General features: G+C 44.1%; 1 protein-coding gene across 1 annotated transcript; it reads left to right on the top strand.

The window, feature by feature from the left end:
• The first annotated feature begins 1,222 nt into the window (after positions 1 to 1,222).
• PRSS46P (Putative serine protease 46) lies at positions 1,223 to 25,465 on the top strand. The gene is made up of 5 exons (XM_019416583.2): positions 1,223 to 2,375; positions 4,552 to 4,729; positions 4,910 to 5,169; positions 5,955 to 6,118; positions 25,046 to 25,465. The coding sequence occupies exons 1-5, from the start codon at positions 2,294 to 2,296 to the stop codon at positions 25,292 to 25,294; spliced, it is 933 nt and encodes a 310-aa protein (XP_019272128.1). The 5' UTR covers positions 1,223 to 2,293; the 3' UTR covers positions 25,295 to 25,465.
• Positions 25,466 to 25,677: the final 212 nt, after the last annotated feature.

Genomic DNA, 25,677 nt, shown 5'->3' with positions numbered 1-25,677 from the left:
TCTTTGTTTCATTGATTGCATCATGGTGTAAAAGTGTGGCCCAGAGTGTTCAGCTTTTAGGGAAGTTATTGTGGTGTTCTTAGTAGCCTAGTGTGCGGTTGATTTTTATAGAAATTCCATCCCCCAAAGACGGAATTGGAGAAGGCTGTCCCCTACAGGTGAGGTTTTTCAGTTTGTCACATATCGCTGATTGACTTTGCTTTCTAGGTTTGATGCAATGTGATCAGTGGACAGAACTCTACGGTGTTACGTAGTCATTGGCATTTTCATCTTTTCCCAACACAAAGTAACTTTCTTTTTCTGTTTGAAGCTTTTGTCCTGAATCACATTTGTTTGTTTCTTTCTTTCCTTCTTTCCTTCCTCCTGCCTTTCCTCCTTTTTTAGCTTCACACCCAGTGTGGAGCCCAACGTGGGGCTTGAACAACCTTGAGATCAAGACCTGAGCTGAGATCGAGAGTCAGACGCTTAACTGACTGAGCCACCCAGGCACCCCCTGAATCACATTTCTAGAGATAAACGTTGCCATTTCTATTTTCACTTGTATATACTCACTATATTTCTGCCTGTCTTTTTGCTTTCAACTGCTTCGTGTCAGTATGTTTTAGGTGGGTCCCTGATAAGTAGCACATGAGTAGACTTTTTTCCTACCCATTGTAAGAATCTTTTACTTTTAAAAGTAGAGGGTTGTATTCACATTGGTAATGATGATAGATATCATGGTCTTCATTGAACTGTCTTATTTTGTTTCATTGATCCCCCCAGAGTATTATTTTCCACAAAGGCAGAAGAGTAGATAGGGTTTTTCTTCTCCGGATTTTCTTTTCTTTCTTTCTTCTTTTTTCCCCCCCTCTCCCTCCTACTCCCTGTTTCCCCCTAGGGTAAATCTGATTATAGGGATAATCATTTCCTTGATTTTCTGCCATGTGTCTCTGTTTTTGGTTTCATACAGTATGTACCTTTTTGTGTCCGACTTCTTTCCCTCAGCAGTACGTTGATGGGATTGGCCGTGTTGCTGCGTGTGGTGGTCCACTTTCGTTTGGGTGAGTAATTGTGAGCCTCCATCCCGCCTTTTTTTTTTTTTTTAATTAAAAAAATTGTTTTTGACATTTATTTATTTTTGAGAGAGCATGAGCAAGGAGGGAGGGGCAGAGAGAGAGGGAGACACAGAATGGGAAGCAGGCTCCAGGCTCTGAGCTGTCAGCACATGGGACCTGACATGGGGCTCGAACCCACGAACTGTCAGGTGCTTAACCGACTGAGCCACCCAGGCGCCCCTTCCATCCCACCTTTGGTGGCTGTTGGGTAGTTTCCGGTTGGGGCTCTATTCAGCAGCACTGCCGTGAGCCATCTCTTGGATCTTTCCTGCTGTATCTGTGCATGCCTGTTTGGAGGGCACACAAGCAGAAGGGGACGTGCAGGTTGTGGGGCACATACTTTGCTTTACTATATGATCCCGGAGTGGGGACACCAGTGGCCTGGACCATCCCCCTCCCCCAGCAGTGTTGGGAGCAGCTTCGTTACCCTGAGTCCTCGGCAGCAGTGGTGATGGGGTGCGGCAGAAGGGAGTGGTCCTAAAGGACAGTGTGAAGAGCATGGGAACACTGGGGAGGGACCTCAGTGGGGTGGTGGGAAGGGGACCCAAGTCATTTATTCTGATGACTCATGAAGACCCAGGCCTACAAGCTGCTTCCTCTTAAGAAGCCACCTTCCAAGGCCTCAAACACTGGGCCTCCCTCTACCCAGGAGCTATTTTCTTGAAAATGCAGAACCTGGGGGAAAAAGGAAAACTCCAGTTCCATTTAGCCACCCACAGCAGGAACTAGCCATCCCCTTCTCAGTGCCTCAGTTTCCACACCTCCTGGGTGCCCTGAAGAAGGTTTCATGAAGGAGATTGGACTGGGCACTGGGATCCACAGGTGCTGTCATGGGCTCAGGATTGGGCATAGAGGGGCAGCATCAAGACCAAGGCTGAGCCCGGGGGGTACTGTTGTGGGCCAGATGGCAGGTGCTGTCATGGGCTCAGGGTACCAGAAGCATCATTCCAGGGAGGTGCCTAGCAGCAGCCTCCGTTGTGGTCCCAGCGGGACCTTGCCATGACCGCACTATCTCCTTCTCAGGATCCTGCCGCTGCCTTAGCTGGGTGAGCCCCAAACCCTGGGGCAGAGACCCAGTCCCTGCTACCGTGAATAAACGAACCGTGAGTTCTAGAATTCTCACACAGTAGAGATGCTCTGCCCCACCCTGCCCCCACGTCCTATTATGAGGGCCAGTGTAGGTCAGGCACCTGCTAGCCATGGCATGTGGGCCAGGAGATCTTCAGAGCCTCACATCTCCATTTTCTTCTGCCAAACTTGGAAATTCCCTCTTTTCAGAAGGTAGGGCTTTTGGGACATGGGAGAGGGGCAGGGGAGGGGGTGTCTTTGCCTGGGTTCTGTCCTCCTTTCTGAATTGGCCCATATCCTGATGGGCACATCCTCACCAGACTGCACAGTGTACCAACTTAGGGGCCCAGATAGTGTCGAAGCACTTCCAGTTGGCAAGGGTGACCATGAACACGAGGGAAGAGTCTTGTTAGAAATCGGGGAGCAAGCTAACAGACGGGGATCAGATGAGCTTGTTTGGGAGGTGCAATCTAGGAGAACCAGGACTTAGGATGACAATGTGTGAGGTATGAGTGACTGTTCACCCTCTGTAAGGTCTCAACACCCTGTGAGGTGGCCTTTACCAGTGTCTCCATTTCACAACGGGAAACCAAGGCCCAGGGGACTTAGGTGGCTTGTGGAGCCAGGGTTCAATACTGGTTTTCAGTAGACTCTAGCCACTGAGTGTTCCCTGTGTGTGTGATGGTGTCTATGGTGAGGTTGATCCCCGACACCTCACACCCCCAAACAATCCATCATGGCTCCCCTCTGACTGAACCGCTGTCCTTGGTGCTGGCACCTGATGCTGGCATCTCCAGGCTGAATCCTGCAAATCCTTTGTAAGGAGGTGGGAGTCTGTGTTTTGGATGTGAGCTCTGAGGAGTGTTGTTCCCCGAGCCCGGGGAACACACTGAGGGTGTGGAGTGTAGCGGCGAAGCCCAACCCCGCCCCCTAGGACTGTCACTTTTTAGGTGGTGAGGCTCATTCTGCAGGACCTTGGCTCCATGGGGCCCTCAGCTTTGTGAGAAAGGAGAGGGCAAGCCTCTGGAACTCCTCTTCCCTCCCAAAGTGGAACAGCCCCCATCGGGGCAGGCTGTAATCGGAATCACAAGGTAGCCACGGACCTACCACAGCATGTGAGAAGAGCTGGAAATGCGGCTCCCCCTTGGGGGGAAATGGAAAATAGGACAGCAAGCCATTGGATAGGGACATGGGCAAGAATGGAGCCTTGAGAAAGCAAGGCAGGACAAAACTCAGTGGAGATGTGGGGGCCCTTGGGGAAGACCCTGGCTGAGGGTAAAGGTATTTATCCGTGGAAGTCTGTGGCAAGGGAGCTGACCATCTACACCTGATGGTACCAGGAGCCCTGGGACATAGCAGAATGAGCCAAAACATCAATGGTGTGTGTGGAGGGGTTTCTGTGAGGCAGGGCACACCAGATGTTTCCACTAATGTGTCGGGGTCATCATAGGCTATTAACCTTGTCTGTTTATCAGTGGACCCCTCCACCGCCGTCGTGGACCCTCCCTAGGCAAGGACAGGCCTTGGTTACTGCTGCTGAGTCCCTGATGCCCTGCTTGGCATTGCACACTGAGCTGCTGAGGGAAACAGACTTTCTGGAATCATGCCAGCTTCTGACGTCGTAAACACATGTCTAGCTTTGCCTCCATGAGGATCTGTGACTGCATGTTAGCAGCTTGTTGGCCAGTCCAACCTTGACAGCAGGCTACATACAAAAAACCCTTTTTATTTGTCTTTAATCTTGGTCTCCAACCTTTGCTGCAGAATCTCTCCCTCTCCTGTCCTCGATGTTCAGTTATTAAATACCAGTCCGAGATGGTCCAGTTCAAGATCTCAGTCTTAAACCGGTTCAGTGCAGCTCCTTCTTCTCCCACTCCTGCTGTTGGGGGTGGGGCGGGGCAAGGAGGGGGTTGACAAGCATCTCTACTCACTTTCTCATATGGTCACAGAGAGCACACCTCGGGGAGGTGACCTGCGAAGGCAGGCGCTGGAGTTGTACCAGGCGACATCACTGTCCATTGCTTTCTGACCACAGCCGTAAGCCGTCCTGCTCACTTGTGCCCCATCACTTATCCTTTGACTGGCAACTCGCTCCTCGGATGAGTCTCCTCCTTCACTGCCCTAGCCATCTGCTTGTGTAAACGAGTGGGCAGAGAGAAACCCTGGGGGTGGTGGCTGTCCAGTTCCCATTGTGTGGGGGACTGCTTTAACATGTGGGGCATCTGTTGCCTCTAGGCCTTTGTCATTTGCAGGGCTGTATGCGAAGCCCTTCCCCACGTGTGTGGTGGCCAGAATGTGGCTCTCTCTTCCTCGATAGTCTGCTGCCGTGTGCAGTGGTCTTGAGAGTCTGCACAGGCCTGGCATGGCCCCCTTTCTACTTTTTCCTTAGAGCCCTGGTTCCAGGCCTGTGGTCACACCAACATCGCCTGCAAGATGGTGAAGGGGAAGCTGGTAGAGGTAGGCAAGTGGCCATGGCAGGTGAGCATCCTGTTTCTGGGCGCGTACATCTGCAGCGGCTCCCTCATCCACCATCAGTGGGTCCTCACGGCCGCACACTGCCTAGAGAGGTCAGTCGGGGTGGCCAGCCGTTCCCGGGGGCTTTGCTTTCTGGCGTGGGGGGTGGTGCCCAGTAGATCTGGGGATCTGGGAGTAGGGGTCTGGCTGGGTTACCCTGTGCTCAGTCTGTGTGTCTGCAACCACGTATGGCCTCACTGCTGGCAATCTGCCTCCTACCTATGGCCCTGTAGATCCAAGGACCCCAAAAAGTACTCCGTGAGGGTGGGAGTCCAGCAGGTCTCAGGAAACGGCACTTGGCTCCTGCTCACTCGCATCGTGATCCACGAGGATTTCCACAACCTCCTATCCCAGGACATTGCCCTCCTGAAGCTGAGGGACCCCATCTCCTGGTCCCCCCTCATCCAGCCTGTCTGCCTACCCAACACCAAATTCAAGCTCTCGCTCGGGACCATGTGCTGGGTGATCGGGTGGGGACATAAAAATGAACAAGGTGAGTAAAGGCAGGCAGAGGTCCCAAGACTGCAGCCTCTTCGAAACACAGCTCTGACGTGGGCTCGTTTGTTCATTCCCTTCTTCACTCGTTCAGTCCCTCAGCGAACATTCCCGAGCACTAAAGCACGCTACACACTATCCTGACCTTTGCTGATAGGAAGAGATCCATAGTGCTCTAGTGTAAAGGACGCACATGGGCTACGTGGGCCTCAGTTCCCAGAGTTAAATCCAGTGCCAACCCCTCACCTTGCAGCATGGCAGGGAAATTAATCCTGGGCCACTAATGGGATTCCCTGTCTACAAGTGGCACATGGGCCATGATCTCGGGAAGTATTGAGGCACTGGACAGCCATCATACATACTTGTTACCTCAAGGCACCAATAATTCCTGGTTGGTGCCACCCTAGAGTCCTAGAATCGAGGAGTGTTTGTGGGATCCTGCCCTCCAGGGGATGGCACATTTTGGGCTCCTGGGTCTTGACACCTTGGCAGGTAGCCGTGGAGCAGGGTTTCACCCTTGTTGAAACCTGAACTATTGCAGTAGTCTCTCCTGGTCCTCATTCGGGGCTTAGATGCTGCTCTGAGCCCCCTGGGAGGCTTTTGCTTGGTCTTTCTAAGGAGTTTGAGTGTTTCAAAAGTCAGGCTGTGGGATGGGGCCTTTATAAATTACCATCCCGGGACAGTAGCCCTCTCTCACAACCCTAGTGAATGTGGACAACTTCAAGACGGAGATGTGTCAAATAGTTGAAGGGATGATGAGGCAGGATCTCTCTGTCTGTTCAGAAACCTCAAGTACCCCCTACAGTCTTCAGGAGGTGGCTGTCAGGATCATTAGCAACGGTATCTGCCGTCAGCAGTACCAGTTTCTCTTCTTGAAGAAAGAGAAGAAGTTCATTGGGAAGGACATGCTGTGTGCCTCCTCAGAATTGGGCATGGACTCTTGTCAGGTGCGGGGTGTGTGGCCCACGGGAGGGAGGGGACTTTCAGGGATCGCGTCTGCCTTCTCACACGGCACTGGGTGACCTGAGGAAGATCTCCTTTCCTTGGCCTTCAGTTTCCAAGTCTGTAAAATAGGGTGAAAAAACTCCTTGTGCCTGTCCACAATAATGGTAATAATGGCAATGCTCTTCAGGTCTCTTGGACATTTCTGAACATCAGTCACATGCCCAGATGTGGGCCCGGTGCTGGCAGAACTGGTTTTCATAAATGGCATCGTTCCGTAAGCGTGTGTCTGTCTCTCGCATCTCCGGTTCAACATTGTTTTTGAGATTTATCCCTATTGAAAAGTGCAGCTCTCATTCATTAATTGACATCTCGAGCTAGGATATTCTCTTGTGACCATGGCACAATTTCTACACTCTATTGTTTATAGCATTGAGGTGGTTTTCAGGGATTTTTTCATATCACAAACCGCTGCTCTGAATATTCTTACACACATCTCCCTACTTACGTGTTCCAGAATTTCTCGACAGGATGTGTCCTGCAGGGAACTGGGGGGGGGGGGTCATAGGCTGTGCATGCCTTCATCTTTAATAGTTTTTGCTGGGGCACTGGAGGGCTCAGTTGGTGGAGCATCTGACTCTTGATTCAGCTCAGATCATGATCTCATGGTTCATGAGTTCGATCCCCACATCAGGCTCTGCGCTGACAGCATGGAGCCTGCTTGGGATTCTCTCTCTCTCTCTCTCTCTCTCTCTGTCTCTGTGCCCATTCCCTGCTGTCTCTCTCTCAATAGAAAAAAAATATTAAGGGGCGCCTGAGTGGCTCAGTCGGCTGAGCGTCTGACTTCGGCTCAGGTCATGATCTCGCGGCTTGTGGGTTCGAGCCCCGCGTCGGGCTCTGTGCTGACAGCTCAGAGCCTGGAGCCTGCTTCGGATTCTGTGTCTCCCTCTCTCTCTGCCCCTAACCTACTTGCATTCTGTCCCTGTCTCTCTCAAAAAAATAAATCAAACATTAAAAAAATTAAAATTGTTACTGCCAATTGTTTTCCAAAGGGATCGTGTTAATCCATATTCTTACATCAGTGTTTGAGAATTCTGTTCCATATTGTTGGCAACATTTTTGGTATTGTCAGACTATAAAACGTTTTCCATCCTGTTAGATGAGAAACAGAGCAATAGTATCCCGTTGTGGTTGCAGCGTGTGTCCCCAGTGACCAGTGCAGCTATGCGTCGCTTCCTGTGTGCATTCTCCATTCGTGATTCTTCTTCTATGAATCACTTACTCAGCTGTTCTGCACATTTTCTATTGTTTGCCTTTTTCTTTTTATTATATTTTATATTTTGGATCTTGGTTCTGTGTTCTTTGTGTATATGGCCGATATCTTGTCCCGGTTTTTAAATTTATCTTTTCATTATGTTTACACTGTCCTTTGCTGAGCAGCAGTTTAGATTTTATTGAAGTCAAGACCAGATGGACTTAATATACAGAAAAAAATATATATATGGAACATTCCATCAAAAAACAAAAGACGGCAGCATGCACTTCCTTTTCACGTGCACATACAACATTCTCCAGGAGAGCTTGATCACATGTTAGGCCACAAAGCAAGTTTCAGTGAATTCAAGAAGACTGAAACCCTATCAAGCATCTTTTCTGACCACAACAGTATGAAACTAGAGATCAGTGACAAGAAACAAAACAAAACCAGAACTGGAGAAAACAGAAACGCGGAGGCTAAACAACACGCCGCCAAATAAATAACAGGTCAATGAAGAAATCAAAGAGGAAATTAAAAAATACCTCGAGACAAATGAAAATGGAAATACAATGGTTCAAAATCTTTGAGATGCAGCAAAGCAGTTTTTTAAAAATTTATTAAGTGTTTAATTTTAATTCCAGTATGGTTAACATACAGTGTTATATTAGTTTCAGGTGTACAATATAGTGATTCAACCATTTCATACATCATGACTCAGTGCTCATTATGATAAGTGTACTCTTAATCCCCTTTATCTGTTCCACCCACCCCCCACCCACCTCCCCTCTGACATGTTTTATTTTAAATGAATACCCTCAGTTAAAGTTACCACTTTTTTCCAACAAGAACATTTTTTCTACTTGAAGCATATTTCAGAATATATGGTTCTAAAAGATAAATATAAAACATTCCACCCAACAAAAATAGAATACACATTTTCCTCAAGTACACATAGAAGAATCCTCTGGTTAAATCCCACAAAAAGAGACATAATAAATATTACAAATTTAAGAAGACTGAAGTCATACCAAGGATAGTTTCCAACCACAGTGGTATAAAACTAAAGATCAACAACGGTAAAACGAAGCTGGAAAATCTACAATGTGTATATTAAATATTTAATATGTAAATATTAACACACTACTGCACAAGCAATGGGCCAAATAAGAAATAAAATGGCAAATTAAAATATGTCTCAAAAGAAAGGAAAATACAATATTTCAAAACCTATGGGATGCAGCAAAAGCAGATGTTAGAGTGAAATTTATGCTATAAATGCTCGTATAAAGAGGAAAAGTTCAAATAAACAACATTACACCACAAGGAACCAGAAAAAGAAGAAACAGCTGAGATTTAGTAGAGGAAGGAGATACCAAAAAAATCAGAAATAAATAGAGACCAGAATAAACAATAACATAACACTGAAAGTAATGAGCAGTTTTTCCAAAAAAAAATAAACAAAATTGGCAATGCTTTAAAAAGCAGTTCTAAGAGGCAAGTTTATAGTAATGCAGGCCTACATCAAGAAACAAAATCTGAGATGATCTAACTTTACACCTGAAGGAACGAGAATAAGAACAAAGGAAGGAATAAGAACAAAGTAGAAGGAAATAATAAATATTGGAGTGATATAAATAAAATAGAGACTGAAGAAACAATAGAAAAGATCAATGAAACTAAGAGCTGGCTCTTTGAAAATGTAAAATTGATAAACTTTAGCTAGACTTATCAAGGAAATGAGAGAAGACTCAAAATCAGAAATGAAAGAGAAGTTCAACCAACACCACAGAAATACAAAGAAAATGGGTAAATTCCTAGAAACATACAATCTTCCAAGAATGAGTCAGGAAGAAAAAAAAAATTGGAACAGGCTGATTACTAGTAGTGAAAGTGAATCAGTAATCAAAAAACTCCCAACAAACAAAAGTCCAGAACCAGATGGCTTCACAGATGAATTCTATCAAACATTTAAAGAAGAGTTAATACCTATCTTTCTTAAAGTATTCCAAAAATTGAGGAGGAAAGAACGGTTCCAAATTTATTCTACAAGGCCAGCACTACCCTGATACTAAAACCAGACAAAGACACTCTAAAAAAAAGAAAATTACAGACCAATAGCCCTGATGAAAATAGAAGCAAAAATCCTCAACAAAATCTTAGCAAACTGAATTCAATAATACAGGAAAAGGATCATTCACCTGATCAAGTGGATTTGTTCCAGGGATGCAAACATGTTCAGTATCTGCGAATCAATCAACATGATATACCACATTAATGAATGAAGGATAAAAATCATATGATCATCTCAACAGATGTAGAAAAAGCATTTGACAAAATTCAACATCCATTCATGGTAAAAACTCTTAGCAAAGTGTGTATAGAGGGAAGATACCTTAACATAATAGAGACCATATATGACAAACCCACAGCACATCATACTCAGTGGTGAGAAGCAGAAAGCTTTTCCTCTAAGGTCAGGAATGACAAGGATGTTCACTTGCCAATTTTATTTATTTATTTTTTATTTTTAAAAATTTCACCTGGTTTTTACTTTATCTTGCTGCTTTTATGCAACAGAGTACTGAAGATTAGCCACAGCAATCAGACAAACAAAAGAAATAAAAGGCATCCAAATTAGTAAGGAAAAAGTAAAACTGTCACTATATGCAGATGATATGATACTACATATAGAAACTCCTAACGACTCCCATCAAAAAACTGTTAGAGCTAATAAAGAAATTCAGTAAAGTTACAGGATACAAAATATAAAGAAATATGTTCCATTTCTACACACTAAAAATGAAGTAGCAGAAGGAAATTAAGAGAACAGCTCCATTTATCATTGCATCAAAAAGAATAAAATACCTAGGAATAGATTTAACCAAAGGTAAAAGACTTGTACTCTGAAAACTATAAGACACTGATGAAAGAAACTGAAAATAACACAGATAAATGGAAAGATATACCATGCTCATGGACTGGGAGAATTAATCATTAAAATGTCCATACTATCCAAAGCAATCTACAGATCTGATGCAATCCCTATCAAAATACCAATAGTAATTTTTGCAGAATTAGAATAAAAAATACTAAAATTTGTATAAAACCACGAAAGATCCAGAATGGACAAAGCAGTCTTGAGAAAGAAGACAAAACTGGAGGTATCACAATCCCAGATTTCAGGCTATACTACAAAGCTAGATTAATCAAAAGAATATGGTACTGAAACAAAAATAGATACAAATCAATAGTTAATCAAAGGAGGCAAGAATATACCATGGGGAAGACTGTCCCTTCAATAAATAATGTTGGGAAAACCAAACAGCTACATGCAAAAGAATGAAACTTTCTTACAACATACACAAAAATGAGCCCCAAATGGATTAAAGATCTAAAGGTAAGACCCCAAGCCATAAAACTCCTAAAAGAAAACATAGGCAGTAAACTCTTGCACATCAGTCTTAGCAGTTTGTTGTTGAATCTGCCCCCTCAGGCTAAGCCAACAAAAGCAAAACAAAATTAAGGCAATTGGGACTACATCAAACTAAAAAAGCTTCTCACAGCAAAGGAAAACATCAACAAAATGATAAGGCAACCTACTGAATGTGAGAAGGTATTTGCAAATGATATTTTTGAGAAAGGGTTGGTATCCAAAATATGTAAAGAACTCATACAACTCAACACCAAAAACCAAAACCAAAAACCCACCCAAAAAAACCCTCCAAAAAACTCAGTCTGATTTAAAAATGAGCAGAAGACCTGAATAGACATTTTTTTCCAAAGAAGACATACAGATGGCTAACAGACACATGAAAAGATGCTCAACATCACTCATCATCAGGGAAATACAAGTCAAAACCACGATGAGATACCGCCTCACACGTGTCAGAATGGCTAAAATCAACAACATAAGAAACAACAGGTGTCGGCAAGGATGTGGAGAAAGCGGAACCCTCTTGCACCATTGGTGGGAATGCAAACTGGTGCAGCCACTGTGGAAAGAAGTATGGAGTTTCCTCAAGAAGTTAAAAATAGAACTGCTCTATGATTCATTAATTCTCCTGCTGGGCATTTATCTGAAGATAGTGAAAACACTAATTTGAAAAGACATATGCCTCCCTATGTTTATTGCAGCATTATTTACAATAGCCGAGATATGGAAACAGCCCAAGTGTCCATCCATAGATGAATAGATAAAGAAGACATCCAATGTAGTTTTGGACTTTTTAATTTTCTTTTAAAGCTTATTTTGAGAGAAAGACAGCACGTGTGAGTGGGGGAGGGGCAGAGAGAGAAGGAGAGAGAGAATCCCAAGCTGGCTCTGCACTGTCAGCATGGAGCCCTATGCCGGGCTCGAACTCACAGACCTTGAGACCATGACCTGAGCCAAAATCCAGAGCCTCACATTTAACTGACGGAGCCACCCAGGCGCCCCTTACTTTTTTCTTTTCTAATGAAAGCATTTAAGGCTACACATTCCCCTCTTAGTAAATGCTTTAGCCTAATGCCACATATTTTAATATGTAGCATTTTTACTGTTATCCGGCTCTACATATTTTCTATAATTCCCATTCTTATTTCATTTTGACCCACGACTTATTTAGAAGTGTGTTTTTTTGATTTTCAAATACATGTGTACTTACTTGTTTTGTTAATGATTTCCAACCCAATTTCTGTGTGGTCATAAAATAGGCTTTATGGCGATACCAGTTATATGGAATATGTTGTAACTTGCCTGGCAGCCTGGTATGCAGTTAAGTTTTAAACATTTATTTCATTATTATCTATTTCTATTAATTTTTCTTCTGCTTCCCTTGGGCTTGATTTGGTTTTCTTTTTCTGTCTTCTTGGACAAAAGGATTTACCCTTTCTAGTTTTGCATTTGAAGTATTTAAAACCATAAAATCATCTTTTTAAAAAAATTTTACTTGAGAGAGAGAGAGAGAGAGAGAGAGAGAGAGAGAGAGAAAGGGACAGAGAGGGAGAGAGAGAATCCCAAGTAGGCTCCACACTGCCTGTGCAGAGCCTGGCACGGGACTTGATCTTATGATCATGACCTGAGCCGAAATCGAGAGTTGGACGCTTAACTGAGCCACCCAGGTGCCCAAAACTTATCTTTTAATTAAACGTTGGTTTCATCTCTTAAATTCTGTACTGTTGTGATTCAATTATCAATTATCTTAAATAATATGTATATATTATTTAAGAATATATACATATAGTGTGATTTGAAAGGAAATGGATGCATTGCCTTTAAAAAGTAGTACATAAATGCAAAATTTAGAAAATGAGACTCTCCTATAATCAAACTCTCCAGAAATTTCCACCCTAAGTTATTTAGCTTCTATCCTTAACATTTCTTTTCTATACATATATGAAACCCTAAATAAGTTTTAGGGTTGTTTTCTAGTTTTTATTTATTTCTAACTTTTTTAATATTTATTTTTGAGAGAGACAGAGACAGAGAGCAAGCGGGGGAGGGGCAAAGACACACACACACACACACACACACACACGCACGCACAGAATCTGAAGTAGGCTCCAGGCTCTGAGCTGTAAGCACAGAGGCCAACACTGGACTCAAACCCACAAACCGTGAGATCATGACCCGAATGAAGCTGGACGCTTAGCCAACTGAGCCACCCAGGAGCCCCTCTAGTTTTTATTTTTAATGAAAGATTGTATTATAATTTTATTCAACTTTTTTACTTTCACTTGAAATAGATCTTGGACTGTCTTGGACTATCTATATAAATGCCTTCCATTCTCGCTGAATACTGAATAGTAATTCTTTCATATTGCTGTGTCTTGATCTATTTAACCATTCTACTGATAGACATCTGAACTCATTTCAATATTTTTCTGCCATGCTAGAGTAAAAATCTTTGTTCATAGATCTTTGCACATTTGTTCAAGTATTTCTCTAAAATAAATTTTTAGAAGTGTAATTACAAGAGCAGTTGTATGCACATTTAACATTTTAAGAGATACAGACAAATTAGCCTCCTCAAATATTTTGACCCATTTACACTAATACCAACAGTATATGAGTGCCCTTTTCTCTACGTCATCATCAGCATTAGGCATTATTTTTATTTTAACTTTTGTTCCTCTGGGAGACTAAAACTTTTACTTTTGCTTTAATTTCCATGAAATCGAGCAATTTTGTAAATTGCCGGTGCAACAGGATATTAAATAGGAAGTTTCAGTGAAGTCATCAAAATACAGTATGTATCAGGGTTCAAAGATAGTTGTGTGACATTCCACTATGTGTACATACCAAAGGGTCAAGAGAGTAGAGTGGGAGGTGATTTTATGAGGAGGATTTCTCTGGAAAGAGCTGCTCCTGTGTGCTCACCCTTCTCCCTTTAAGGGATGGGGGTGGGGTGTCAGATCTCCTGGGAGGGGTTTCAACAAGATCACTCAGGGAGTGTGATATGTGCCCACTCAGGGGCGGAGTCAGCTGTCAATCTGCTCAAGACCCAGAGAGCAGGAAGTACCTGGGGGATAAGCTGGTTTTCTTGCTTCCCCACCCTCCAGCTTTAACTTCGGCAGGTTCAGGAAACAGGTTAGCAAGATGGGGTTGGAGCCGTTGCTGAAGGAAAGGAACAGGAAGGGAGGGGGGGGGAGAGGGGAGCGGATCTGGCTTCCTCCTTCCCAGGCGTCCAAAAGCCTTAGACAGCAGTGGGGAAAAGTTCTTACTTTAAATCAAGTCTGGCGTTGTAATTATTGTGTGGGAACGCATATTCTGATTTCTGAACTGAGATATGTTTATGTGACAGTGTCCTCATAGCGCCTATGATTACATTAATCACAGGGAGCAAAACCTTCTGGTTCTGCCCAAGTGTTTACCCAGGGTCAGAGAAAGAACTCACCTTCTAAATCAATTGTAAAATGACAAAGGGAGTCTAGATAAAGATGCTTGCTGTGTTCAGTGTACCATTTACACTTTTCCCTGCCATTGGCTCATGATTTTCTATTAAACTACTTTTGTTTTTATTGATTTGTAAACACTCTGGATATTATATGCTGTAGTAATTATCAGGAAGGAGCATCATGTCTTTTCAACTTAATTTAAAATGGTGTATATATATATGTGTGTATCTATACACACACACACACACACACACATACATACATACATATACACATACACGTATGGGGAAAGATTATAAAACAAATATGGTACAACATGAACAATTAGTAAATCTGGGTAAAAATATTATACTTGCAACTTCTCTGTGAGTCTCAAATTATTTCAAAATAAAAAAGTTATTAAAAACTTTGGGAACTGGAAATTTTAACCATTTATAACATGGTTCACAATATTTTGCCCTATTTGTCCATCATTTGCCTTTTTTCAGTGTGGATTTTTTTTTCCATAGAGTCATTTAAAATTTTATCATTATTTCCCTTGATGATAGTGATTTTTGTGCTAGGCCTAGAAGTACCTTTCCCACCCTAAGATAAATTATTCACTCATACGTGTTCTCAATTCTTTTCTTTAAATATTTTAATTTTGTTTCATCTGGAAGGTCGAGAGAAGGCATCCATTTTATTTTTCTCTAAACATAGCCAGTTATGTAAATTATCTTTTATTGAATGCTTTTAATGTGTTTTGGGGCAATGAATAGAAATGCCCCCTTTAGGGGAGGCCGGCAGGCTCAGAAGAGTGTGTGACTATTTTTTTTATTTTTTAATTTTTAATGCGTATTTATTTTTGAGAGAGAAAGGGAGACAGAGCGTGAACGGGGGACAGAGCGTGAGCAGGGAGGGGCAGAGAGAGAGGGAGACACAGAATCTGTGTCAGCACAGAGCCTAAGAGCCCGATGTGGGTCTCGAACTCACAAACCATGAGATCGTGACCTGAGCCGAAGTCAGATGCTCAACCGACTGAGCCACCCAGGTGCCCCGAGCATCCACCTCTTGATTTCAGCTCAGGGTCGTGGGATTGAGCCCTGTATCTGGCCCTGCACTGAGCCCTGGGTGTGGAGCCTGCCTGGAATTCTCTTTCTCCCTCTGCCCTTCTCCCTGGCTCACCCTTGCTCTCTCTCTCTAGAATATAAAACAAAGTTCCTTTTTTAAAAAAAGCACAGTGTCTCCTGGAAGACAGACTAATTGTTCTGAAATATAGTTCTTACAATGTAGTAGACAAGAAAAATAAGAAGTACACATGTTGAAAAGAAGGAGGTAAATTGATTACTGTTTATAGATGATGGTCTCTGGACCTACAAAATTAAAGAGAATCAACTAGATCCAGAAAGGATGATTGTTACAAGGTAAATACACACACACACACATACACACACACACACACACACACACTATATATATATATATATATATATATACACACACACACATTTGTAAATATATATATTTACCTTGTATATATATACATGTATTTGTATATACATATACATATATATTGTGTATATATATATTACCTTATAATATATTTACCTTGTGTACATATATACATATATATATAGTATGTGTATACATAAATATATAGAAATATAATGTATATATATAAATATGTGTATATAAATGTATATATATTTAAGCAGAAAATATAATGAAAGAAAACATATTGCTCACAGCAGAGATACAAAACACATAAGCATATACTTAAGCAGCATCAGGCAGTAACTATATGCAGAAAGCTGTAAACCCCTCGCTCTAGACAGAAAGAAATAGAACAAAATAGTCTATTCCCCCTAAGTTAATCTATTAATTTCCACCAACATTGCCACATGATTTTCTTTTTGACATTATTCTAAAATTGTTCAGTTGGAATGAACGTGGGAGAACAGCCAGGCAAATTCTTTGAAAGGAGGATAATGAAGGAGGACTTGCCTTACCACATACAAAAGAAAAACAAGAATTCAAAAGCTACAATAATTTAAGAGTGGTGTTGGCAAAGGAATGAGACTGCAAGAGGCAGAAACAGACCAAAACAAGATGGGAATGTAGGATATAATAAAGGGGGCATTTCTTTTCTCTCTCTCTTTTTTTTTTTAAGGTTTTTTTTTTATTATTTTTTTATTATTATTTTTTTATATATATATTTTTATTTATTTTATTTTATTTTTTTTAAATTTTTTTTTCAACGTTTTTTATTTATTTTTGGGACAGAGAAAGACAGAGCATGAACGGGGGAGGGGCAGAGAGAGAGGGAGACACAGAATCGGAAACAGGCTCCAGGCTCAGAGCCATCAGCCCAGAGCCTGACGCGGGGCTCGAACTCACAGACCGCGAGATCGTGACCTGGCTGAAGTCGGACGCCCAACCGACTGCGCCACCCAGGCGCCCCTTTTATTTATTTATTTATTTTTTAAAATTTTTATTATTATTTTTTTTAACATTTATTTATTTTTGAGACAGAGAGAGACAGAGCATGAACGGGGGAGGGTCAGAGAGAGGGAGACACAGAATCTGAAACAGGCACCAGGCTCTGAGCTGTCAGCACAGAGCCTGACGCGGGGCTTGAACTCACGGAGTGCGAGATCATGACCTGAGGTGAAGTCGGCCGCCCAACCGACTGAGCCACCCAGGCGCCCCTAAGGTTTTATTTTTTAAGTGGTCTCTATAGTCACTGTGGGGCTCCGACTCACAACCCTGAGATCAAGAGTCGCACACTCTTGGGGCACCTGGGTGGCTCAGTCAGTTAAGCATCCGACTTTGGCTCAGGTCATGATCTCACGGTTTGTGAGTTCAAGCCCCGCATCAGGCGCTCGGGCTCTGTGCTGACAGAGATTCTGTGTCTCCCTCTCTCTCTGCCCCTCCCCCGTTCATGCTCCATCTCTCTCTCTCTCTTCAAAAATAAATCAACATTAAAAAAATAAAAATAAAATAGAGTTGGATGCTCAACCGACTGAGCCACCCAGGCATCCCGTATGCCATTTTGTTTTAAGTTTGTTTCTTGTTCAACAGCATAAACCTGGATGCTGTTTTTGTTGGTACATCTGGGAGAATATCCTTTAATCCATTTACCAAAAAGAATGTTGCGTTTTGTTCCCCCACCTTGCATTTTGGGTTGATTTTGTTTTCCACTCCACCTTTCTGCTGTTGGTTTGCAATTTGTCATGTCTCAATTTCAGTCTGCTACCGGTCACCTTGCATTTTCCATGCTCATGTTTAACATTTAATATTAATATATGAACACCCAGAGTTCATTGGCATCTTCAGCTTCCTCCTCAGCAGGATGAGACCTTCCTTTCATTTTCACTTTCTTCACTTCCATCCCCAGACTCATCCTCTTGTTGAAAAGGGTGAGCTGAACTCTTCTGTTCTACCTAAGAGTTTTTAGTTGACTCTCTGGGGCTTTCCAGGCCTACACTCCTATGAGCTGCCATTAGCAATGATTTTGCCTCTTTTATTTCCACGATATTTATTTTTTTCATTGCCTTGGGCACTTCTCCTCTGAACGACCTGGAATGGAGCTGTGTTTTTTCTTGTTGCCGACCTTCTTGGATGCGCTTCTCACACTTGATCATGAAGCGTGGTGCTCATCTGGCATATCGTCTTTCAGGGAGAGAGCCACTCCTTTCTGTTCCGCTATGGCATTTTTACTTCAGGAATGAATGCCCTGCTTCCTAAAATGTGTTTTCTGTAGCTGTCAGGATGACTCCATGCTCTGATGGGATGTGCTGAGTCAGCTCCATGAACAGATTCCCTCAGGTCTGTGTCCCCTGCGTGCAGGATCGCCCTCCCCCGCTCATGGTGTACTTTTTTTTCCTTCATAGGTCGGATTCAGATTTATAATGTCTTGTTTTAGAACGTGTTTCATTTGTTCTTTCATCCAACAGACACCCCGTGCTGGGCCCCGGGCCAGGCACAGGACAGTGTGGGTGCAGGGCCCAGGAAGGGTACTGACCTGGGAAGGGAGTGTCCCGTGGGGCACCATCCACACAGCACGACCCACACGGCCTTTGTGTTTTGTCTTCTTCCTCCAGTGAGGCTGGGCTCCTTTTAAAGGCGTGTTGAGAAAGGCACCCCCTGTATCAAGGCATAGAATCAAGACTACGCTTCCCTTGAAAAATATTAGTCCGTGTTCTGGAACATTTGAAACAACATAAATTACCTGCTCCTTGAATGCTGGGGAGAAGTTACCCAGGAAACCACGTGGGCCTGTTTTCCTTTGAGGGGTAGTTTCTGGACAGTATTTCAAGTTGTTTTGCCCATGGTTATTGGACTTACATGATTTGCATTTTCTTAGAAATTACTCATTTCATCCAGAATTTAAATACGTAAAGAGGAAGTTACATTCTTCAGATTCTGAGGGAGTGTATTTTCCCTGGATGCAGTTCTAGCCTCTTTTCTACTCATGCCACAAAGCATTTGCATCTCCTTCTCTTTCTGTTTTTCTTGGAAAGATTTACAAGGTGCTAATCAATTTTGTTGTTTAAAAAAATTTTTTTTAGTGTTTATTTTTTGAGAGAGAGTCAGAGCGTGGGCAAGGGAGGGGCAGAGAGAGAGGGAGACACGGAATCTGAAGCAGGCTCCAGACTCTGAGCTGTCAGCACAGAGCCCGACGCGGGGCTCGAACGCACAGACCGCAAGATCATGACCTGAGCCGAAGTCAGACGCTCAACCGACTGAGCCACCCGCCCTCCCCCTATTTTGTTGTTTTTGAAGAACGACCTCTTGATTTAACTTCTCAAGGCTCTGATTTTCTGCTTTCTAATGCATGGATGTTCTCCTTTTTGTCTTTATTAATTCCTTTTCAAGTGTCTTGAGCTGAATGTGCAGGGATACATAATTGATGATAATAATGAATAACTTAGCTTCCTTCTTTCTTGTTCAGTAAAAATATTTAGACTGGGACTCTTCCGTGTGCAGTTCAGGCCCCTATCCCCCGGACTTTGCCACATGTGGTATTCTTTTTGCCCTACACAACAATCGTGGGTTTTAATTCTGTTTTTACTTGAACGTTTTTGAAAATTAACTTTTCCTTTGATGGGGTAGTTCCCATTTTGTTATGGGCTCTGGTTTTATTTCATTGTGGTAAGAGAATGTCCATTTTTGAGAATTCTCTCTCTCTCCACTATTCTGAGTTCTCTTTTTCTCTGAGCTCCCAGAGTCCAGTAAATCTCTCTTGGGGAACGGCCCTCACGTTATCATTAGCTTGATTATCAGTGTCTTGATTTTCCCCTTCATCTTTCATATTCTTGCCCTGCAAAGGCACCTACTCAAATCTCTTTCTTACAGCTCTTTAAAGATGTCTGTATCTCTGGAAAATGCATAGTGTTGCTGAATGTGTATTTTAACTTGCATAAATGATATTGTGCTACATACCCCCTCCTGCATTTGTTTGCTGAGGAGTCTCAATTTGTTAGAGAATCCACATGAAATGGTTTTATTTTTTCAAGTCACTCCCCTCCACATGTCCTATGTCAAAGCTTCTTCCCTCCCCCAAACATCATTTGGGGCAGAGTATACAGTTTTCAGTCACTTTTAGTTACTATACACCCTGTCTGATTACAAGTCTCGATTTAAAAATCAATTTGATTTAAACCTTGCCAAGTTCGACCACATCTCCCTCCTCCAGTGCTCCTGGGGGATGAGGGGTTCCCTGCCTTGCCAAACTGTCAGGGAGCTGGCAACTGGAGTGGACACTCTTGTGTCTCCCTCAACTCTTTTTCTACCTCAGCTTTTTTTTTTTTTCAACTCTTTTTTTTTAAGTTTATTTATTTTGAGAGAGAGAGAGAGAGAGAGAGAGAGAGCATGAGAGGGCATGTGCACAAGCCGGGCAGGAGAAAGGGAGTGAGAGAATCCCAAGCAGGCTCCACACCAGCGCCGTGGAGCCTGACGTGGGGCTCAATCTCACAAACCATGAAATCATGACCTGAGCCGAAACCAAGAGTCAGACGCTCAACTGACTGAGCCACCCAGGTGCCCCATTTTCCCCCAATTCTATATGCATGATCACTGCTTCCCCATCCCCTCACTTTCAATCTGCATGCATCTTTCAATCTGAAATGAGTCTCTTGTAGGCAGTATACAGATGGCTCTTGTTTTTTTGTCTGTTCCGTCACTGAATGTGACAGAGCATTTAGTCCATTTACATTCTAAGTAATTAGTGGTAGCTATGTATGTGTTGCCATTTCGTTAACTTGTTTTATGGTTTTTGTAGTTCTCTGATTTTTTTCTTACTCTCTTCTCTCACAGTTTGCTGGCTTTTAGATATGCTTGGCTTCCTTTCTTTTTGTTTTTTGCATATCTATGACCAGTTTTTGATGTGTGTTTGCCATTAGAGTTGTATGTAACATCTTCTGCGTATAGCAGTCTATATGAAGTTGATGGTTACCTAAGTTTGAACCCATTCTTTCTTCTTCTCCCCGCTACCACCCCACATTTTAGGTAGATGGTGTCATACTTTACATCCTTTTATTTTGTGAGTCCCTTGACTGATTTTTATAGATATAGATTTTACTGGTTTTGTGGTTCCTACTTTTCTTACTCCCGCTTATGGTCTTTCCTTTCCACTTAAAGCATCCCCTTTAACATTTTGTATAGGGCTGGCTTGGTGGTCCACCCCCATCAACCTTCAGTTTGTTCTCTGTATTTAAGAGTCTCTGATGGTTTGCCTCCCTCTCTGTTGGTAACTGTTTTTTTCTTTCCCTTCCCCCATGGTCTTCTGTTAAGTTTCTCAACTTCCACATGTGAGTGAAATCATATGATATTTGTCTTTCTCTGACTGACTTATTTCACTTAGCATAACACCCTCCAGTTCCATTCATGATGTTGCAAATGGCAAGATTTAATTCTTTTTCATTGCTTAGTGGTAGTCCATTGTATGTATATACCACATCTTCTCCTTTTTTTTTTTAATGTTTACTTATTTTTGAGAGGTATAGAGACAGTGCACGAGCAGGGAACGGGCAGAGAGAGAGGGAGACACAGAATCCGGAGGAGGCTCCAGGCTTCGAGCTGTCAGCACAGAGCCTGACATGGGGCTTGAACTCATGATCCACGTGATCATGACCTGAGACGAAGTTGGATGCTCAACTGACTGAGCCACCCAGGGGCCCCTATACCACATCATTCATTAGTTGATGGACATTTGGGCTCTTTCCATAATTTGGCTATTGTTGATAGCGCTGCTATAAACATTGGGGTGCATGTTCCCCTATGAATCAGCATTCCTGTATCCTTTGGATAGATTCCTAGTGGTGCTATCGTTGGGTTGTAGGGTAATTCTATTTTTAATTTTTTGAGGAACCTCCACACTGTTTTCCAGAGTGACTGCACTAGTTTGCATGCCCACCAACAATGCAAGAGGGTTCCATTTTCTCCACATCCTCATCACCATCTGTTGTTTCCTGAGTCGTTAACTTTAGCCACTCTGACTGGTGTGGGGTGGTATCTCAATGTGGTTTTGATTTGTATTTCCCTGATGATGAGTGATGTTGAGCATCTTTTCATGTGTCTGTTGGCCACTTGTATTTTTCTCTCTCCTGTTCAGCTTGATTGCTTTCCATAATTCTGTACTCCAGGTCACTGATCCATTCTTCTGCTTCCTCTAGTCTACTATTAATTCCCTCTAATGTATTTTTAATTTCATTTATTTGAGTTTTTTATCTCTGATGGATTCTTTTTTGTTTTCTGTCTCTTTGTTGAGGGGTCACTGGGGTCCTCCAATCTTTTGTCAAGTCCAATGAGTATCTTTATGACCATTACTTTGAATTCTCTATCAGACATATTATCTCTATTTTGTGTAGCTCCCTTCCTGTGATTTTGTCCTCCTGTTCTTTCACTTGGGACATATTCCTCTGTTTCCTCATTTTGTCTGACTCTCTGTCTGTTTCTTTGTGTTAGGAAAGTCAGCTGTGTCTCCTGTTCTTGAAAGCAGCAAACTTATGAAGAAGAGGTCCTGTTGTGCCCTGCACTGCAATATCCCCTGTTCACCAGAACCTGGCACTTCAGGGGTGTCCCCCATGTGTGTTGTGTGCACCCGACTGTTGTGGCTGAGCCATGTTTGCCTTCAGTCCAGTCACCTGCAATGGCCCTCTTTGCCTGTTGTGGGTAGGGTTTGGTCTCTGTGTTGTTAGTGGGTCAGTCTGGGGCTGCCTTCAGCTTGAGTTGAGTCAGTCCAGGCGTTTGCAAGAACTGTGGTAGCACTGAATCGCTGGGTATTTTCCCTGTGTCATCCCCTGAAAACTTTCATCAGTGGGTGGAGCCTGCAGTCAGATCAGATGTCTGCCCTCAGTCCACTGCTGGGGCCGCTGATGGACTGGTATGTGTGGTTATCTTCCCCTCTCCCCGGGGCAGGAGTCACCTTGGAGTGGTACTGGCACCCTGCTAGGGTGTGGCACTGCTTTGGATGGTCTCCTGCCAAGGGCGTGTTGGAGGGAGTGTGTCTATAGGAGAATGTGGTGTGGGGTGCCCAATGCCGGCAAGGCCTGTGCTCATCACTGCAGGAGGATGAGCTGTGGCTGCCTGGGAAAACTGCTGAGGCCAGCTGGGATAGAGGGGGCGTGTCCATAGGAGAATGCAGGGGTGAGGTGCGCTGTTTGCAAACTAGGTGGAGAGTGTTCTCAATAAGCTGGTTCCCGCAGGTGTCCATATATCTAGGCTGGGGGGTAGGAGAGGCAGGTGGCACCTGCCAGCCCTTTTGTTCCTGGAGAAGTCTCCCAAAGATCCCTGCCCCTCCAGCACACACTCTGAGATTAGTAAGTACGTCTCCTTTTCATATACCCTAGGTGTTTTTTAAGCTGCTCCTTCTATGCTGTGTCTCCCTGGCTGTTTGTTATGCCATCTCTTTAAGAGCAAAGACTCAGTTTCCCATTACCCTCTGGCTCTCCCAGAGCTGAGCCACTGATTTTTAAAGTTCTATTAAGCTCTACTGCTTGTAAGAACCAACAAAGTTAGGCCCCTCTAGTTTTCAAAGCCAAATGTATGAGGATGATTCATTTTCCCGGTGGGGATCCCCTGTGCCTGGGGTGCCTGGGGTGGGGTCTGCTCCTCTCCCTGCCCTGCACCTGGGGCATCCCTTCCTCCCATAGACAGTATTGCAGGTCAGTTTGGCTCCTGATTGGCTGTCCACCCTTCCTACCCTCTTCAAGGTGACCTTTTCTCTGCATTTAGCTGTGGTGAGTCTGTTCTGCCAGGCTTTGGGTCATTTTCTGGTTTATTTACTCTGATGTGGGTGTTCTCTAGGTGTATCCGTGGGACAAGGTGAGCCCAGGATCCTCCTACTCCCATCACCTTCCCCAGAAATCTCCCAAGTCTCTTTCTCTGCTTGTTACTGTTCAGGGTGTCCTTACATATACTAAATATTGACCTCTAGTTGGTTTTAGACCGAATAAATGCCCTATCTTAATTCATCATCTATCTTCAATGAGATATGGTGTCCTTCACTGAACAGTCATAAATTTGATGTACTTAAGTCCAACACATCTCCCTTCTTCAAGTTTGTGGGTTTTGAGTCTTATGTAATTTTTAAAAAATGTTTATTTTTGAGAGAGAGAGAGAGAGGGAGAGAATGAGTGGGGGAGGGGCAGAGAGAGAGGGAGACACGGAATCCGAAGCAGCTCCAGGCTCTGAGCTGTCGGCACAGAGCCCGACGTGGGGCTCGAACTCACGGACCGTGAGATCATGACCTGAGCCGAAGTCAGATGCTTAACCGACTGAGCCCCCCAGGCGCCCCGAGTTTTGTTTTAAAACATATGCTTCGGGGTGCCGGGTGGCTCGGTCGGTTAAGCGTCCGACTTTGGCTCAGGTCATGATCTCACGGTCCGTGAGTTCGAGCCCCACGTCGGGCTCTGTGCCGACAGCTCAGAGCCTGGAGCCTGCTTCGGATTCCTTGCCTCCCTCTCTCCCTGCCCCTCCCCCACTCATGCTCTGTCTCTTTCACTCTCAAAAATGAATAAATGTTAAAAAAATTTAAAAAAACCCATATGCTTCATCTTAAGTCAAAGTCATGATCCTACATGTTTTTAACGAGCTTTACCTTTTTAACTTTTCACATTGAGGGTTTTAATTCCTCTGAGGTTTTGTTATGGCAGGCAGGACCCAAGTTCATTTTTCTTCATCAGTTTCCCCACCATTACAAGAGACCACTTTTCTCAGAACTTTCTGGAACATGTGCCACATCTCCTCACATGCAGACATCAGGCTGGCTCTCCATTGCATGATTGGTCAATTTTCCTATTTTTATGCCAGTGCCACAGTTTCTGTAATCACAGCTTTGAAATATATGTAACTCTCTGCTAGGTCAAATCTACCACCAGCCGGACTTTCCAATTTGCTCTTTTTTCTCAGACCTGTCATGGAATTCATGGCCCAGTGTCCTTCCATATCAACTTTAGAATGCTTTGCACAACAAGGAGGGGGCTGGTTTGCATTTCAAACCGCTCACTCTGCAAGCAGGAGTATAGGAAAGAAGGTGGTCAAGGGCAACACCTTGGAGGCCTCCCATGAGTTAAGGGAGGACAGAGGTAGAGGACCCGGGGGTTCTGGTCAGAGAGGTCGCAGGAGAAGGGAGGGAGAGGCCAGTGTGGTCCTGAGCCGGGGCCCCGGTGCCGAGCTTTTGTGCCACAGAGCAGGCTCATAGCCATGTGACCAGGGACAGCACTTGCCTAACACAGCTCATGCTAAGCCTGTGGCCCAGGAAGGTGTGAATTTCGGCAGGGCCGCCTCCCTCACGTCTCCCCCCTCCCCTCCACAGGCTAACTCTGGCAGCCCCCTCGTGTGTCAGGTGAACAACTCCTGGATCCAGGTGGGGGTGGTGAGCTGGAGCTTTCTCTGCAACCGGCGACGCTTCCCAAGCATCTATACCAGCACCCCCCACTTCACCTACTGGATCCAGAAGCAGATCAGTGACATGAGGTTCATCAGCAGGGCCAGCGCTGCCTTCCTGAGCCCGGTCACTGGCCACATCCTGCTGGTGTCCTTGGGCTCCATGTGGCTCCTGTGAGCGGTGTTTCCAGGGCAGGCCCGCCCGGAGGCCACTTCTTCCTCCCTCCGTCTGCCCTCAGGAGAAGTGGAGACCCAGGGGACACGTGACATCAGGGCAGAGCACCCTTGGGGGAGGGTCCAAGAGCTGCTGTGTTCAGAGTTGTTCAATGAAGATGCTCTTGAGTTTTGCGCCACAGAAATCATCATCTTTCTTCTTGACTGTGGCCAGAACCCTCCGGAGCCTCCGCAGCCCCGGGGGGCCTGTCTGTCCTCTCAAGGGGAGCCTTTCCTGAGGGGCTTACTTGTGCTTTGTGCTGGCCATGTTTCCCCCCTCGGGGCTGCGCTCTCCCCTTCTGCCAACTTTGGGGTGGGACTCTGTGACCCCAAGCCCTGCTTAATCCT

This window comes from Panthera pardus, unplaced genomic scaffold (genome assembly GCF_024362965.1).
Source record: "Panthera pardus isolate Hobbes unplaced genomic scaffold, ASM2436296v1 HiC_scaffold_8, whole genome shotgun sequence".
NCBI lineage: Eukaryota > Metazoa > Chordata > Mammalia > Carnivora > Felidae > Panthera > Panthera pardus.
Note: the sequence above shows the minus strand (reverse complement) of the source record. Positions and strands in the feature narration are given on the sequence as shown.

Coding starts and splice junctions, on each gene's coding strand:
- PRSS46P (XM_019416583.2), top strand. CDS start 2,294: ATGGCATGTGGGCCAGGAGATCTTCAGAGCCTCACATCTCCATTTTCT. Junction 2,376..4,551: donor AAATTCCCTCTTTTCAGAAG/GTAGGGCTTTTG, acceptor CTTTTTCCTTAG/AGCCCTGGTTCCAGGCCTGT. Junction 4,730..4,909: donor GCCGCACACTGCCTAGAGAG/GTCAGTCGGGGT, acceptor ATGGCCCTGTAG/ATCCAAGGACCCCAAAAAGT.